Genomic DNA, 17,366 nt, shown 5'->3' with positions numbered 1-17,366 from the left:
GCAGTCCTTGATTGAGTGCCGTCTTACTACGCAGTTGTACTTTGATGGCTTAACAGGAGCTTCAGCTGCAACACCAAATCTGTTCACAGCCTGCATAGGTTATTTGGGTCTGAGCGCTGGGAGTTTGTTTTTTATATAGGGTCAGCAAAAACAATCTTCAAAAAAGGATTAGTATCACCACATGCGATGAAAGATAAGCTAACAGATTTTAACTTTTTAGTTATTGGGTTTACATACACTTTAATAATAGTATTCAACATCAACCTATCAACATTCTCTCTACTAAATGTAGGCCAAGGATAAAGAAAATATGTTATTAGTTGCTAAACCTAACCCTTTCACATCCAAACGGACAGTCAGGGCAAAAGTAGCTCTGAGAGGACATTTTAAACATCCTTGGTTGAAAGGCACTCATTGCTGTGATCGCGCTGTCATGAGTCAGTGTAGATCACAGGTAACGTCTAAAAAAGCCAATCAGAGTAGCTCAGTGCCTTGCGATTGCTGTTTACCAATCACAGCAATTACAAATTGTAAACACTGGCTGTGAACATGAGCCAGCGCTCCCCTACCTCTCACAATGGAAAACAATCATTCCCAAGTTAGTGTGACAATAACATATGACTCGAATCAAGCTTTTGTTGAACATTTTTATTTTTTTTTTCAGAAACCACACTATATTATAAATTGTATGTTATCTAGATTAAAGCAGAATTCATTTGTTTACTGAATTGTGTAGCATCAGAAAAATGCTTTGTCTCTTCCAATAACTGCTTTGAAACATCTGTGCACATGTGGACATTTTTCCTTGGAATCTATCTACAGGCATCCATTACAGGGCAAAAGTTGCTCTGAGAGGACTTTTTAACATCCTTGGTTGAAAGGCACTCATTGCTGTGATCGTGCTGTCATGAGTCAGTGTAGATCACAGGTAACGTCTAAAAAAGCCAATCAGAGTAGCTCAGTGCCTTGCGATTGCTGTTTACCAATCACAGCAATTACAAATTGTAAACACTGGCTGTGAACATGAGCCAGCGCTCCCCTACCTCTCACAATGGCTGCGACAACTTATACACTTTGCCATTTCAATCCCTTAAACACAGTTCTGAAACAGGTTCAGAATATTTGGAACATCATGCGTATAATAAAGCTCCATTCTTCAGACCTGCCCAGTGACTCTTTGGTTCATCAAGCATGAACCAGCCTGGTAGCAGATCATATGAGAAGATGTTTTTATGGGCGCTCTCTGTCTTTTATCCAGAGCGTGGACTGGAGAAGGTAAAGGATTTTTGTTCATGTATACACTACAACGGTAAAAAAGCTGCAGTAATTGACAGTATCTATGCTACTTCTCAGCACTGTCTTCTGTAACTGTTCTTTACATGTTCAAGTCCAATCATTGCTAGTCTAAGAGAAGCTCAGTGAGGGTTGTAGTTCTAGAGTCTGGAAGTCTATTGATGAGGGATATTTATTTAATGTTTTATAAAAGGAAGTTGTAAAAAATGGATTTTCACTTGCATACAAAAAATAAAGCTCTGTCTTACAAAAAAATTATATAATATTATTTTGGGTAGAGTGTTGGAAGACCAAGAAACTGTCAGTGAAGATATCACAGCACTAAAAACTGAAAAATGGCCTTGAAGGGTAGGGGGTGTTACACGCTGGTACTGTGGTGGTTAAGAATTAGCCGATTTTACTGAATACGGCTGATTGTTCCAGCAGACCATGCTCATCTATTAAAAAAAACAAAAAAAACCCCATCACTCATAAAAACATGGATGAATGGAAGAGCCACAGTTCTACTTTTTAAACTGACATCAGGGATCCTGGCAACATGATAGGGCTGGTGAAATTAGGATATTTATCTATTACTGCATGGCGGGGTTTACAAACAGAATTTCAACTTTAAAAGATTATACAAAAAACGATCTAGATGAAAATCTTCCATAAGGAGCTATCCATCACAAGCCTACCCAAAGGATCATGTGCACAGATATATGGAAAACAATCATTCCCAAGTTAGTGTGACAATAACATATGACTGGAATCAAGTTTTTGTTGAACATTTTTATTTTTTTTTCAGAAACCACACTATATTATAAATTGTATGTTATCTAGATTAAAGCAGAATTCATTTGTTTACTGAATTGTGTAGCATCAGAAAAATGCTTTGTCTCTTCCAATAACTGCTTTGAAACATCTGTGCACATGTGGACATTTTTTCCTTGGAATCTATCTACAGGCATCCATTACAAACCGGCTATCCTCTTCAGTGATAGCACAGACTACACACCATCACATTGTTTGTCCCAATTAAAAAATGAACTGAACTATATCCACCTTTTTTGCTGCTGAAGAAAAACCAAATTGGCAGGAGAGAGGTAAAACACTGCACTAGTCTTCTTGAAGTGTGCACATCAGGGGCGGACTGACCATTTGGAAACTCGGGCACTGCCCGAGGGCCCGGGGTCAGTAGGGGGCCCCATGAGATGCCCCTGGTACCTTTTTCATAGGCTTTTTTGAGTTTGGGCAAGGACACAGGGGCCCCATGATCCCCTATTGCCTGGGGGCCCCATGAGTTGTCAGTCCGTACCCTGCTGCACATACACCACTAAAGCTCAATGAAACAGTTTGCTCTGCTGCTCATCATATTTCCACATACAGGACTTTGACTTTGCTTCATGATAGACCATCCCAGGATCCAACAGTGAAAATCCCAACACATATCACTGTTCCAAAAGCATCCTGTATCCTCCTCTGTCCCATGTAGTCAGTGGTGTGCTCAATCCCAAGAGTCCAATTGCTCTCCACTGCACACTGCAATCAAATGAAGGGGCAGCATGCCAATAACATCTTGCTCCAATTTATTTGATCCACTGACAGCGCACAGTTGTGCAAGAAGCCATGCTGCTAACGCATTTCACCTGAACAGGGCTTAATCATAGAGATACACCCCTATAGCACTGTGACAGGCCACACATTCTGCAATTTTCTTTCTTTCAACCACAGGTTAACCTCTTGCCGTCCGCCTGCTGTTTATAAACGGCAGGGCGGTGGCAGTCCAGGGTCGGGTTGCCACCGCGATCCGGTGCCCGCTGTGTCCTCCGGACACAGTGAAACACCGATCGTCGGACGGGACCTCTGTACGAGGTCCCGATCATGTGATCACTGATTGGCGAATCAGTGATCACATGCAAAGTAGTAAGCAAGATGTCACTTGTGACATCATTGCTTACTATGTGTGAAATCTGTGAATGATCACAGAGGTCACATGGTACAAGGCTATTCACAACAGCCTTGTACCGTGTGACAAGCTGTGACCAATCACAGCTCACTCAGTAATTCTCAATGACTGCAAGAATGCAGTCAGAGAGAAAGAGAAATGATTGCTTTTACATCCTACATGGGTGTAAAGCAATCAGTGTAAAAAAAAAAAAAAAAATCTTCATCACCCCACACAAGTAGTACAGTGTCACCATGGTGACACTGTACTGCTAGGGTGACAGTATGTAGAAAAAAATTAAAATAAAAAATAATAATATAAAAAAATAAAATAAAATGTAAAAAAAAATGTTTAAAAATTATAATTTTTGGTTATAAACTAATTTGGATTTTTTTTTTTTTACTAAAAAAATAACGGAATAAATTTTGGCCAAGATTTATGATGAAATATTATTTATTTGCAAAATTTTATTAAAAAAAACACTTTTTTTCAAAATTTTTGGACTTTTTCATTTACATAGTAAAAAAAATAAAAATCCCAGCGGTGAATAAATACCACCAAAATAAAGCTTTATCTGTCTCAAAAAAATGGTAAAAAATTCATATGGGTACAGTATTGCATGACCGCGCAATTGTCATTCAAAGTGTGATAGCGCTGAAAGCTAAAAATTGCCCTGGACAGGAAGGGGTAAAAGTGTCTGGACAGGAAGTGGTTAAAGGAAATAAAGTTACTTGATTCCTACATCCCTCCCGCTGTGCTATTCTATTCTGACAGCGGGTGGTTTCCCAGCCATCAGAATACAATGATCCCTGCTGGCAGCTATAGCTGTTGGCAGTGATGAAAAAAAAGACCCAACAGGCTAGTTGTACGATGGATATATTGACTTCAGTACAACCAGCCTGCCCACAGATGGATCGAAATGCAGATTGTTCCTGCTGAAATGGCCTATTTTTGATCTGTCTATGGCCGGCTGAAGCCCTGTTTGGGTGAAGTGCGTTAGAGCATGGCTTCTGGCGGGAGTGTTTCTGTGTGCTGTCAGTGGATCAAATACACTTGGAGCAAGTTGATATTGGAGTGTTGCCTCTTTTATTTGATCGTCTGGTTCCAATAGGTAACGTTTACTATACTCCAAAATAGCCACAGATATCTGTAGCTATACTCTATGTGGAAAACTATGGGGTTGATTTACTAAAGGCAAATAGGCTGTGCACTGCAAGTGCACTTGGAAGAGCACTGAAAGTGCAGTTTCTCTAGATCTGAGGGGAACATGAAGGGAAAATAAAAAAACTGTATTTTTGCTTGCACATCTTTGCACATCTTGCACATCATTGCCTCTTTTCAGAGCTTCCTCTTGGATCTAAAGCAACTGCATTTGCAGTGCACTTGCAGTGCACAGTATATTTACCTTTAGTAAATCAACCCGTGTGCAATTTTTAAATAATGGTAATGTAGTTACACTGATTTCAAATAATGATAATGTAATCTCCATAAAAAGCAATGGAAAACAGCAGCTTCTGCCCCACTAGAATATTAATACCTGAGACCTGAGAGACCTATCCCAGTTAGATGTGCAAGTAATATGTACACTGTTCAAAAAAATTAAAGGTACACTTTGAAAACACATCAGATCTCAATGGGGAAAAATATCATCCTGGATAGCTATACTGATATGGACTGAGTAAAGTTTTAGGAATGTAAAGATGCTGCATGATTTGATGGAAATGAAAATGATCAACCTACAGAGGACTGAGTTCAAAGAAACCCCAAAAATCAAAGTGAGAAAAATGATGCAGCAGGCTAGTTCAATTTGCTGAAATTTCATTGCAGCAACTCAAAATGGTACTTAGTTGTTTGTATGTATACATGCCTGACAATGTCGGGGCATGCTCCTAATGAGACCACAGATGGTGTCCTGGGGTATTTCCTCCCAAATTTGGACCAGGGCATCACTGAGCTCCTGGACAATCTGATGAGCAACCTGGAGGCGTCGGATGGACCGAAACCTGATATCCCAGAGGTGTTCTATTGAATTTAGGTCAGGTGAGTTGGGGGCCATTCAATGGTATCAATTCCTTCATCCTCCAGGAACTGCCTGTATAATCTCGCCACATGAGGCCGGGCATTGTCGTGCACCAGGAGGAACCCAGGACCCACTGCACCAGCGTAGGGTCAGATAATGGATCCAAGGATTTCATCCTGATACCTAATGGCAGTCAGGGAGCCATTGTCTAGCCTGTAGTGATCTGTGCATCCCTCCATAGATATGCCTACCCAGACCATCACTGACCCACCACCAAAATGATCATGCTGAATTATGTTACAGGCAGCATAACGTTCTCCACGGCTTCTCCAGACCCTTTCATGTCTGTCACATATGCTCAGGGTAAACCTGCTCTCATCTGGGAAAAGCACAGGGCACCAGTGGCGGGCCTGCCAATTCTGATGTTCAATGGCAAATGCCAATCAAGCTCCATGGTGACGGGCAGTGAGCCCATGGCCCACTAGAGGACGTCAGGCCCTCAGGCCACCCTCATGAAATCTGTTTCTGATTATTTGGTCAGAGACATTCACACCAGTGGCCTGATGCAGGTCATTTTGTAGGGCTCTGGCAGTGGTCATCCTGTTCCTTCTTGCACAAAGGAGCAGATGCCAGCCCTGCTGATGGGTTAAGGACCTTCTACGGCCCTGTCCAGCTCTCCTAGAGTAATTGCCTGTCTCCTGGAATCTCTTCCATGCTCTTGAGACTGTGCTAGGAGACACAACAAACCGTATTGATGTGCCATCTTGGAGGAGTTGGACTGCCTGTGCAACCTTTGTAGTGTCCACGTATCGCCTTATGCTACCAGTAGTGGCACTGACCCTAGCCAAATGCAAAACTAGTGAAAAACAGTCGGAAAAGATGAGTAGGGAAAAAATGTCAGAGGCCTCCACCTGTAAAACCATTCCTGTTTTGGGGGGCGTCTCATTGTTGCCTATCTAGTGTTGTTAATTTAGTTAACACTAAAGAAGCTGAAACTGATTAACAACCCCCTCTGCTACTTAACTGACCAGATCAATATCCCAGGAGTTTCATTGACTTAATGCTATACTCTGATTAAAAAGTATTCCTTTAATTTTTTTGAGCAGTGTATATCAGATTTTTGACAGGAATATATGAATGACATTACACAGTTACACATCTTGTTGGTCTTACCTGTTCCACCTCTTGTACGTAATGTTCCGGTGTGTGATGAAGAATTCACGCCTCCAAAGACTGTAAGTCCCTGCCCTGCATTCCCATGGAAGTTGTTGTAGTTAGGAATGGTGGTCACAGTGAAGCTAGGGTAGTGCTGTGGGGTGGGGTCTGTCCCATAGCGATATCCTAAGCTTTGTGTTAAACTGTTATCTCTTTCATCTGTCAGTTTGGTTGCTTCTTTATCCTTGCATTGCACACAGCCCATTATCTATATCCCTGAAATCAGAGAGAAACACAAAAATTAGACACGAGGATACAAATTCACTCTTTAGACAATTTTCTGTAAATGGGAGTCAATGAACCTCACCATGTTTATAGTGTCTTAAGGTGTTACCAAACCCACAACAGTGAAATCAGTTTGTGGAGTCTAAGGGTTTAATCCTCCGCATTATGTAAAAAGGATGTTTGATCCTCTCTTCTTTGATCCTTTCCTACTGTTGTCCCCAATCAATCTCCTGATGCCATGGGGAGCAAGCTGCACATGCTTAGTATGGTGTGTATTGCTATAGAGTTTTTTATTTCTTGGAACGGTGCATGTGATTAGCACAGAGCCAATCAGCACTGTCCAGACAGAGGGTCAGGGATCCTGCAGCCTTATAGGACAATCAGGGCAGACGGAAAACTCCTCCTACAAGCTTCAACCAATGCTCTGCTGGACACAGATAGAAGTCACATAACTGCTCTAACTGCTGATGAAAAAAGGTATTTAGGTCCTGGGTTTAGTAACACTTTAAATGCTGGTTTTATGATATGAAGCTATGAATAATCCTTGTATTTACTAACTAGTCTTTGTCCATACTACGATGGGTAGAAACTAGGTCTCAGGAAACTTATAGACCTACTTTGCAAAGCAGTGTCCTAAGAAATAATGTTTTCATGCAATCTTCTGCTCCGTGCTTTTTCGTGGCTTTGAACATGTAAGAAGAACCAGTATACACCTCAAGGCTCCATTCACACTTGTGCAACTTGTCATACGACATTGGGCACTAAAGTTGCATGAGAAGTTGTAACCCATGTTTTTCAATGACAACCGTTCAAAATTGTATGACTTAAAATTGAAGCGACTTCAATGTAATTCATGCAATACTTTGGTAAACTTTCATGCAACTTGAGTGCCACAGACTGCAATGTAAACCCTCAAAAGTCGTATGAAAGTTGCATCTGAATGTTATATATGCAACTGTTGTCCATTATCATTACTGAAAGCCAAAGTCATATTCAAGTTGCACCCTTTCAAAGTTGCGTCAAAGTTGCATCAAAGTTGTGTAAAAATTGCATCAAAGTTGCACTCCAAAGTCGTGCAACTTTGGAGTCATACAAATGTGAATGGAGCGTAAGTCTAGGTTCAAACTGTGATCTGGGCAGCGGCTTGACTCAGCTGTTGTATTTGACAGTTGACAGGCGGGATCAGGATGTCAAGCATGTTGGGTTGCTATCCACCTGTCAGATGGCGTGATTGAACATGGAGATCAAAATTTTGCTGACCCAAGATGTAGAAGAATAGACAAATAGGTTGCCCAGTCACCTGTGTTTAGAATTTACACAGTTGATGAGGTCTATTTGGTCTTTGAAGTATCAAGTGGCATGGATCTATGCCTTGGTGAACACAGCACTACTTAAGGCCTGGTTCAAGCTAGTGAGATTTCAGATGCAACTTCAGTCACACAAAATCACATAACAGTAGAAATCACATTATTTTCAATAGTGCCTAGTCACATCAATGCAGTGCAGAATGTTTTTGGAAAAGTTACAGGGGCTACTTTGGTACAGTTGCAGCGCAACTTTGGCCCGATAGACTTCAATGGAAGTCTGTTCACAGAAAATGCAGTGGATGGAATGGTGTCCCCACATTTTGTATAAGTGGGAGCAATAGTGTCCCATCCTTGGTGTCAGTGGAATGAATAGTGTCGCTTCCTTGGTGTCAGTGGAAGGAATAGTTCCCCATCATTGGTATCAGTGGGCGGAATAGTGCCCCATCATTGGTGTCAGTGGGAGGAATAGTGCTTCATCATTGGTGTCAGTGGGAGGAATAGTGCCCCATCATTGGTGTCAGTGGGAGGAATAGTGCCTCATCATTGGTATCAGTGGGAGGAACAGTTCCCCATCATTGGTATCAGTGGGAGGAATAGTGCCCCATCATTGGTATCAGTGGGAGGAATAGTTCCCCATCATTAGTATCAGTGGGAGGAATAGTGCCCCATCATTGGTATCAGTGGGAGGAATAGTGCCCCATCATTGGTATCAGTGGGAGGAATAGTGCTCCATAATTGGTGTCAGTGGGGGGAATAGTGCCCCATCATTGGTACCAGTGGGAGGAATAGTGCTCCATCATTGGTGTCAGTGGGAGGAATAGTGCCTCATCATTGCTGTCACTGGGAGGAATTTTCCTCATATCAGTGGAAAGAATAGTGCCCCAGGGACCAGATAAAGGCAAGCAGAGGGCCACATCTGGCCTGCGGGCCGCAGTTTGGAGACCCCTGCTGTGGGCTACTGTTCAAATTGTCCTATAGAAAAAATCTTTGGACACACATAATGGGTTATAACCACCCTCTCTCTCTGCTGTCTATAAAAGAGAACAAGACATTCCTAATCCAGGGCTCCATAATTCCTAAAGTTAAACCACAGAGATGTGTTCAGTCTTTCTGGACCATACCCGTCACCATTATCAGCTTAAGAGGAGACCTAAAGCGTGAATCCTGCACAGCAAGTTTTATTGAATCAGGAACCATGAAAAAAGTACAGCACATTAGTATTTCTTCTCCTTCTAGTCCTAAAAAGGACAAGCATTTTCCATTTCTTAAACAATGAGTCCAGTGGTCGGCAATATTTGAGGTATAGTCTGGTGGGCTGAATCCCCTGCTACCCGTTTGTATCTCCTCAGGACTGCCATAGTTTCCAGCTCTGCTACCATTTCCTGGTAGTCTATGACTATGCAGTTCACTATGGACTGAACACCACTTTACAAACATTATGAACGGGTAAACAGTACAAACAAGAGGAAATGACAGTGTTAGCAGTGAATGCTGTACAGCCTCATTTAGACTATTTCCACTTTAATGCATTATTTTCCCAAATGGAAACTGCGTTTCATTCTAAACATTGAATTGAATCATCTCTTCATAATAAAAATAAAAGATATAATATGCCTTGATAAACACTCATGAGTATGCACTGTACTGGTTGTGTTTCCACTGATTTTCCACAGATAACATTTAGTTACACAGATGAATGATCTTTCACACAACATGGAGAAAGAGAATCATATTAGTAAGCTGTTGTGTTTTCCTCACATCCGCCCACTGCCTCAGTCCTAATATTTCCATATCTGCCAAATGAAAAGCAGCCAAAAAAAGTGAGATGTGTCTACAGGAGATGCATTGCCACGCTGCACACATGCACTGTAATGAATGTGGGATGAGGAAAGAGAATGTTCTGTACAGATCATGTTATTTTTTTTTTTTGGTAGAATACATCACATGCTGCCTTGTCCTTAGCCTGTGGATACACTTCAGAAATGTACTACAGACACAGAAAATAAAAACTCAAAGCTAATATCTGCAGTCCATCTCACATAAACATGTCTTATTAACCGCTTGCCCGCCACCCTATAGTAGAACTACTGCTACAGGGCGGCAGGGCTGCGCAAAATCACGTACATATATACGTGATTTGCATTTCCAGGTAGGGAGCTTGCGTCGCCCTACCCATGCTGCCATTGGTGGCTATGGATGTCAATCACCAGGTCCCGGCGGGAGATTCTCTGCCGGCACCCGATGATCGCCATGTAAAGCTGACAGTGGACAGACCTGTGTGTAAACAACACAGGTCTCTCTCCTGCCAGCAAGGACATGCTGCTTTGTATTTCTCTGCACAGCAGAGAAAAACAAAGCAGCATGTCTCCGTAGTAAAACAGAGCACATAGTAAAACACACACAGTGCACAGTTAACCCTGTGAGTGCCCAAAAGTTAACCCCTTCCTGCCCAGCGTCATTAGTACAGTGTCAGTGCTTTTTATTAGCACTGATCACTGTATTAGTGTCACTGGAGATGTCAGTGGCAGTTAGTCAGTTCCCACCCAGTGTCAGAATGCCCGCAGCAGACCCACAATACGTCACTGATCGCTGCCATTACTAATATATATATATATATATATATATATATAAAGTAAACTAACTAATTTATACATATTGGGATTTTATTTTTAGCAAAGACGTAGCAGAATACATTTTGGACTAAATTTATGATGAAATTTGATTTTTTCCATTTTTTTATTGGATATGTTTTATAGTAAAAAGTCAAAAATATATATATTTTTTTCAAACCTGTCAGTCGTTTTTGTTTACAGCGCAAAAAATAAAAAACGTGATCAAATGCCATTGAAAGAAAACTCTGTGGGGAAAAAAAGGACATCAATTTAATTTATGTACAGCTTTGCATGACTGCGCAATTGTCAGTTAAAGTAATCCAGCGCTGTATCGCAAAAAATGGCCTGGTCAGAAAGGGGGGTAAATCCTCTGGAGGGCAGGTGGTTAATATGTATTTATACAGACACTGAAAACTGTTTGTGTTCTCTTTACTGTATGTGCTATATAGGCCTCATGCACACTTGACAAAACACTGCTTTTACAGGCATTTGAGCTTTTTTTTCTGCCTCTAAACACCCCTCCGTGTTAACCTATGCGTCCATGTCAGTGGTGTATTTAGGTTTTGTGCTGCCCTAGACAGCACAAAAATCATCTGCCCCCACGGACACAAATCAACACCATCCCTCCCCCTTTCCTCTTCCTGCAGACAGAGCCTGACATTGACCAACAACACTCCTGCCCCCCACCTGGGAGAGCCTTTTACTAAATTCCCCCCCCCGGCGATAGAGAGAAAGAAGACACTCATCTTCACAGCTCCGGACATCCCCGAAAACGAAAGCCAGGGTCTACATACTCCATCAAGTAGCCTGCAGCATCTCTTGGATCCCACCTGGTTCCCATGGCATGGGTGTCCCTTCTTTCATCCCTTCTTCCAGGGGAGGTGCTGCCCCCCTGAAAAATGCCGCCCTAGGCAGGTGTCTAGTGGTAAATACACCTCTGGTCCATGCACACATAGGAGTTTAGAAGCAGGGGCATTTAGAGGTAGAAAAAAAAACATCACTTGTGCATTCAGAACAGGAGCTTTTGAGCATAAAAAAATGTTCAAAAGTGCCTAAAAATGCGTTAACGCTAGGCGTGTTCCCATGTTAAATCTAATCACCTTCTAAGAGCCCCTATGTTCTGAGATCCCCTATGGTTATTACAACCAGGAAATCTTAAACACACCCATTAGAGACAATGAGGTTGATATACTAAAGGAAACGAGCATGTTAGTATTGCAAAGTGAAATTTCACTTAGGTTCATGAAAGAAGCTAAGCTGTGTTGACTTTAATCACCAGTCAAGTCCTTGCAAAAATCTTGTGGTTTTAAAATTTTCCTTGCACCTGATTGGGTATTATCTGCAAGGTAAATTTTCACTTAGCTTCACCTCATTCACTTAGTTTAATGAAAATTCACTTAGAAATATGACAATTTGCTTTGAAATGTGAATACGGTTTACTTCTTTAGTTAATCAACACAAAAACGCTGGCAAACCCAAAACACTGCTGTCAACCTAAAGGTACTCTCAAAACCTTCTTCAATTTGGTTGCAGGAAAATGCAGGAAAAATAATTTAAAATTTAAATTAGGGTAAATTGATTGTAATTGCTTTTCCTTTTCATCTTGCTTTTAATGAGATTTTCAAGAACATAAAATTAAACAGTAGGAAAAAAAATGGGTGACATGTGAGGTTTTGAAGTGCTGTCTGGGGAGGAGCATTCTGATACAAAGATTGTTGCCTCAGGAGACAATTATTTAAATATACCTAGGACCTAATACTCTACATTTTTACAGTAAAGACTTATAGTTCAACTCGATTTCTGTAACTAGCAAGATCTTTCCCTTCTATGCAGACCACTGATAAAAAAATGATACAAGAGAAACAATCAGCTGTATTAATAACATAAACATATTTGAACATACAGATCACAATAAAGTACATAAAGCGTAACCTGTCCAATGGTCCCTCACCAGCATCTTGTTCTGAGTGCCGGACTTCGGACCTCTTCATTGGCCAGCGTGGAGACCAGGGTATCACTGGAAGCCCCAGGCCCTGTACTAAACATTGGGACCTTGAACTCCCAGTTCCAGGGCACCTGATTGCTGTGATAGCCTCTGACTGGCTATCACAGTGATTGGTGATGCCCGTCCTGTGTTTACTCTTTCTGAATAGAGGAGAGAGATACAGTACATTGTCTCTCTCTCTCTTTGCAGAGAGAAAAAAACAACTGTTAAAAAAAAATAATAATAATAAAAAATACCTAGATCTAGGTCAGTGTCAGGGTTAGTGTTTGGGTCAAGTAAGGGTAAAAAGTCAATGGCAGGGTCAAAGGTCAGGGTCGGTATTTTTTTAGGCAGGATTTAAAAAAAAAATTAGTACCTGTGTCAGATAGTATCAGTGTGTTTTAGGTAGCATACATAAAGCTAAATGCACCTTATTGTTTCTAAGCTGCATAAAACAACATATGTGGTATTGCTGCAATTGTCAGGAGCAATAGAATTTATTTTGGGTTTTTCTTTGGTGGTGGGTTTTGGTAGTAGTAAGAAATATACAGCTGAATTTAAAAAAATGATTTTTTTTTTTTTTACTATTTTGGGCCAGTTTTCTTTTGATAATAATAAAAAAAATCAGGAGATATCCATTACCATTTACCATGAAATAAAAGCCTGATTTGTCCTGAAAAAAAAATGTATAATTCACCTGGATGCACAAAGTAGTTGTTATCATATGTAGAACTTTACTAACACATGTTAAAGTTGCAAAATTGTGCTTGGGCATTAACAATTATTTTTTTCCCTTAGGCGGGAAGGGGTTAAGCAAGGCTGCCATACTAGAGTTAAAGTAAGCATTTCATTTAAGAAGCACATGTGCTAGTAGCTAGCTTTACAGCCCCAGGGTCATCTGTCTGGCTTCTGTCTAAACTGACTTTACTATGTGTAAGTATGCATGCGGGTTAGGGACCTTAGATTGTATGTTCCATGAGTGTACAATATATGTAAAGCACTAGTAAATTGTTGGCACAATATAAATATCTGTATGCAAATATGGACTAAAATATAAAGAAAGGCTTATGAAATAAAAATTATAATACACTAAATATTGACATTATATGTATTAATCACATGCAAATTAATGGTGGTAACTTCTACAGCATAAAAAAATTCATGTCAGTTTATTATCACTTGCTATTACAAAGAATTATGTTTCTGGAGCTACTAATGCCTGAAATATTTGCTTTGCCATAAAAAAAAATTAAAATGATTTTTCAGCAGACAGAAGTAGAGAAGTGTCAAGGAGTTCAGTAGTAGTAGAAAAGTGCAAGTCCCAGAGCAACTGGTAGGCGCAGTACCAAATCCAGAGGCAGATGCATAGCCGGACTGGCAAGAGGTTTGAGGCAGGCAGCAAACAAAAGCATGGTCAGACAAGCTAGGGTGTCGAGGCAAGCGGCAGACAGAAGTTTAATCCAAAGTACTAGCCAAGGTCAGAATCCAGCAAACAAATATAAACCCAGTGGTTAAGGTGACATTGACAAACTGAACCTCTTGATCAAGCACTGGATGGAAGTTCATAGTTCCCTATGGTAATAAGGTTCAGGTGCCAGGTGCAGTGTGGACTTGCTAATACCAGATGGTGAAAGCTCAAGACTGGCTAAAGAAAGACCCAAGGATTGAGGTAACAGGATAGCGTAAACCTGGAAGCTTTCCTGAGCTTGAGCTATGTTGGTACATCCCACTATAATAGGAGATAAGTAAGCCTAAATGCTGGATAGAGAGGTTAGAAAAAGGGAGGGGAGGGATCAGTGTGTGAACCACTGTTTGGCCAATCTTATCTCTAAATTAACTTTCTTAAACCGGCCATAGATGGATCGAATCGTGGCCAGTTCAGCAGGGACTGGCCAAGATTCGATCCATCTTAGGGCAGGCTGAATGTACCAAAGTCAATCCATCGATCGACTTAAGTACAACCAGCCTGTTGGATTTTTTGCATGCGATTACTGCCCACGGTTTTAGTCACTACTGGTAATCAGTGTATTCTGCAGCCTGGGAAGGCTCCCCCCCACCGGCAAAATACAACAGAGCTGCAGGAGGCATTCCCCCATCAACATTGACTGTGTTGAAGACGGAATCAAGTGATTTTCTTTCCTTCCACCCATGGTGGAAGAAGCAGTTTTAATTATATATGAAGCAGTATTTGGGCTAAACTACATCAACAGGTCTTTAAGTCATACAATAGTTTGTGAATATATATATATATATATATAAAACTTTTTATATTCCACGCTTAATTACATCTTTAAGTTCTAAACCTTCAGTTGACCTTTTTTCTAACCTATTTCCTAAAACCATCTTTAAAATGGCAGGTCCTCTTAATGAAAATATTCTGCTTCAGTTGAAGAAGAGTGTGTGTTATCTAGATATAATGAAAGCCATTGTTCAGATGTAAAAAGAATTCACCAGATCATCTACTTATAACAATTCACTGTCTTGAACATAAAAATTCCCAGACAGAGAGGAATCAGGATTATACCAGTGACCTTATGACTGGGTCATCTTCCAAAGAAGCGACCACAACAGTAAATCAAGAAGACATCAGTTAGTGCTGCTTCCCTGTCTGTCTCCTTGTTTAATGCTCTCAGTTAGGGGCCTATTTAAATTTCTTCTAGTATTTTCCCCAAGAGATCCCGTTTATTATTCTTGGGAGGTCTAACTAGCATGTGAAATAAAGCCATATTCTGGTACATATGGTATGTATAACAAACACTGGCAATGTACTTATTTCCAGGACCAATAAAACATTTGATAACACAGACTGAATCAAAGAGGGTCTTCACATGCTTGTATCTCAAGTTTTCAAAACTGTGCTAGGTAAAGAATTGAAAATGAGAATGTTCTCTATGATATAGGTATTCAGACTTACTCTGTCTACCTGTATTGTTTCATTTTTATAATATGTTCAATGTATCTTTTGACATACCAACCATTTTGTCGCTTGTTACAGTTTTTTTTATTTCAGGTACTTATATTTACACAGTGCTTTACATATATATATAGTACATTCCATCAGTCCCTAACCCTCAAGGGGTGTACAATCTAAAGTCCCTAACTTACATTCATATACTAGGGACAATTTAGACAGGAGTCAATTAACCTACCAGCATGTCTTTGGAGTATGGGAAGAAACTGGAGTACCTGGAGGAACCCATGCAGGCACAGGGAGAACATGCAAACTCCAGGAAGGTGGAACTGTGGATGGGATTTGAACCAACAAACCTAGTGCTGCCGGGTGGAAGTGCTAACCATTTAGCCACTGTGCTTCCCCAGTTCTTCTACTTACTGCATAACTACTATTGACTTGTCAGTCATTGATTCCATGCCTCTACCTGTGCATATAATAGCAGTCGCCATTGTATCTCTTTCAAAGAGATTTTCAATAAAAATCTATTGAAAGGAAAATATGGACGTCCTAAATGTTTACTTCAAGAGTAATATAAAAAGAAGTTGAGAACACTAAACCTAACAATGTCATACTTGCTATTAATATACATAAACATATTTCAACATACGCTTAACTTAAGTTAAAACAGTTTTTTCTTGGTTTAAAGTAGGGGATAGGTTAGGACTTTTGTCAATTTGTTACAGTTGTCTGTTTCCGGTCCAGGTAAACATTTTCATTGGGTCAGAAAGTGATCGGAAATTCACAATTTTATAGTCATCACTGCAAAATTTGTACAGAAGATATCTCCTATTGGGGACACTTGTTCTGGTGACAACTGGAAGAATTTGTACAGCTCCTCTTCAGGCAATGTCTCCTTACTTCCTGTCTCTATGTCTCTAGGAAAGGAAGTGAGTGGAAATATCCCTGATGACAAGTAAAATCCTGGCATTAACAGAACAGGCCCATTACTTCATAGAAGCTGTGATGTTTTCCTTTTCACTTAATTTTTACTGCATTTTCCTTAAAAAGTATTGAGTACTGTCTGTGATACTTTTTTATTTGCACTAGCATACAATGTTTCAGGACAAGCCTTTGTGGTATGTCCCCTTCTTCAAGGTCCAAGTAGTACTAAAACACCTTAGTGCACTAATATGGCTACAATCACCCCAGGAAAGTATTAATTACATGTACAGCATTCCAGCTTTGAATCATACAAAGTCTGTATATATGCATTAAACCATGTAATAGGCCAATAAAGCTTTTTTACAAGATAGAAAAAAATAGTTTTTTTTAAAGAAAGAAGAAAGGAAGAGGTCCCTGGTTAATGCTCAGGCATCATTTTTTAATTAATGCATTGATCATCAGGATCACCAGAGACTGTATCTATATGTGATGTAAGTTGTCCCCACTTTCCCCCCAGGAGGATCCCTGTGGTATTTAGTTAATTATCCTGGTTAGCACTTGTGACCCTTTGATTGGTACTTTACAGTCTGCTTCAATTATGAAGGTATTGCTGGATGCTTGATTAGCTACTCTCCAATGCTTTTCTCAATTATTGTTTTCATGTCTACATGTAAGGCAGCTTATTAATAAGGATAGGAGGATAGCATATGTTGTAGATATCTGAATCATACCTAAGAGATTTGTTAGCACATGTGCTTAAAATGTGTCTGAAAGGCAACAGTAGGGGATTTACTGCTTAAAATATGAAGAAATTAGCTCATTGATTATATCTATAAAGTTCAGGCTGTGGAAAACAGTAGCTGTTTAAAAGAAATCTCTTGGCTGTATGCTGTTATTAGATATGAAATCCACAATCCTTCACAAGCCTCTCTTGCTCCACCAGCGACA

General features: G+C 40.3%; 1 protein-coding gene across 5 annotated transcripts in view; it reads right to left on the bottom strand.

The window, feature by feature from the left end:
* Positions 1–17,366, bottom strand: part of FYN (FYN proto-oncogene, Src family tyrosine kinase) — a 259,186-nt gene that overhangs the window by 54,762 nt on the left and 187,058 nt on the right. For all 5 annotated transcript variants that reach the window (XM_089664475.1, XM_089664471.1, XM_089664473.1 and 2 more), the window contains one exon: positions 6,414–6,671. In XM_089664475.1, the coding sequence (XP_089520601.1) occupies positions 6,414–6,660 (247 nt within the window). In that variant the 5' untranslated portion in view covers positions 6,661–6,671. The remainder of the gene's footprint in view (positions 1–6,413; positions 6,672–17,366) is intronic.

The sequence above is a fragment of the Staurois parvus genome, unplaced genomic scaffold (genome assembly GCF_062004578.1).
Source record: "Staurois parvus isolate SC_StPar_1 unplaced genomic scaffold, SC_StPar_1.0 ptg000048l, whole genome shotgun sequence".
In the NCBI taxonomy this organism is placed as follows: domain Eukaryota; kingdom Metazoa; phylum Chordata; class Amphibia; order Anura; family Ranidae; genus Staurois; species Staurois parvus.
The sequence above is the reverse complement of the archived record's forward strand: the minus strand, read 5'-3'. Positions and strand labels throughout refer to the sequence as shown.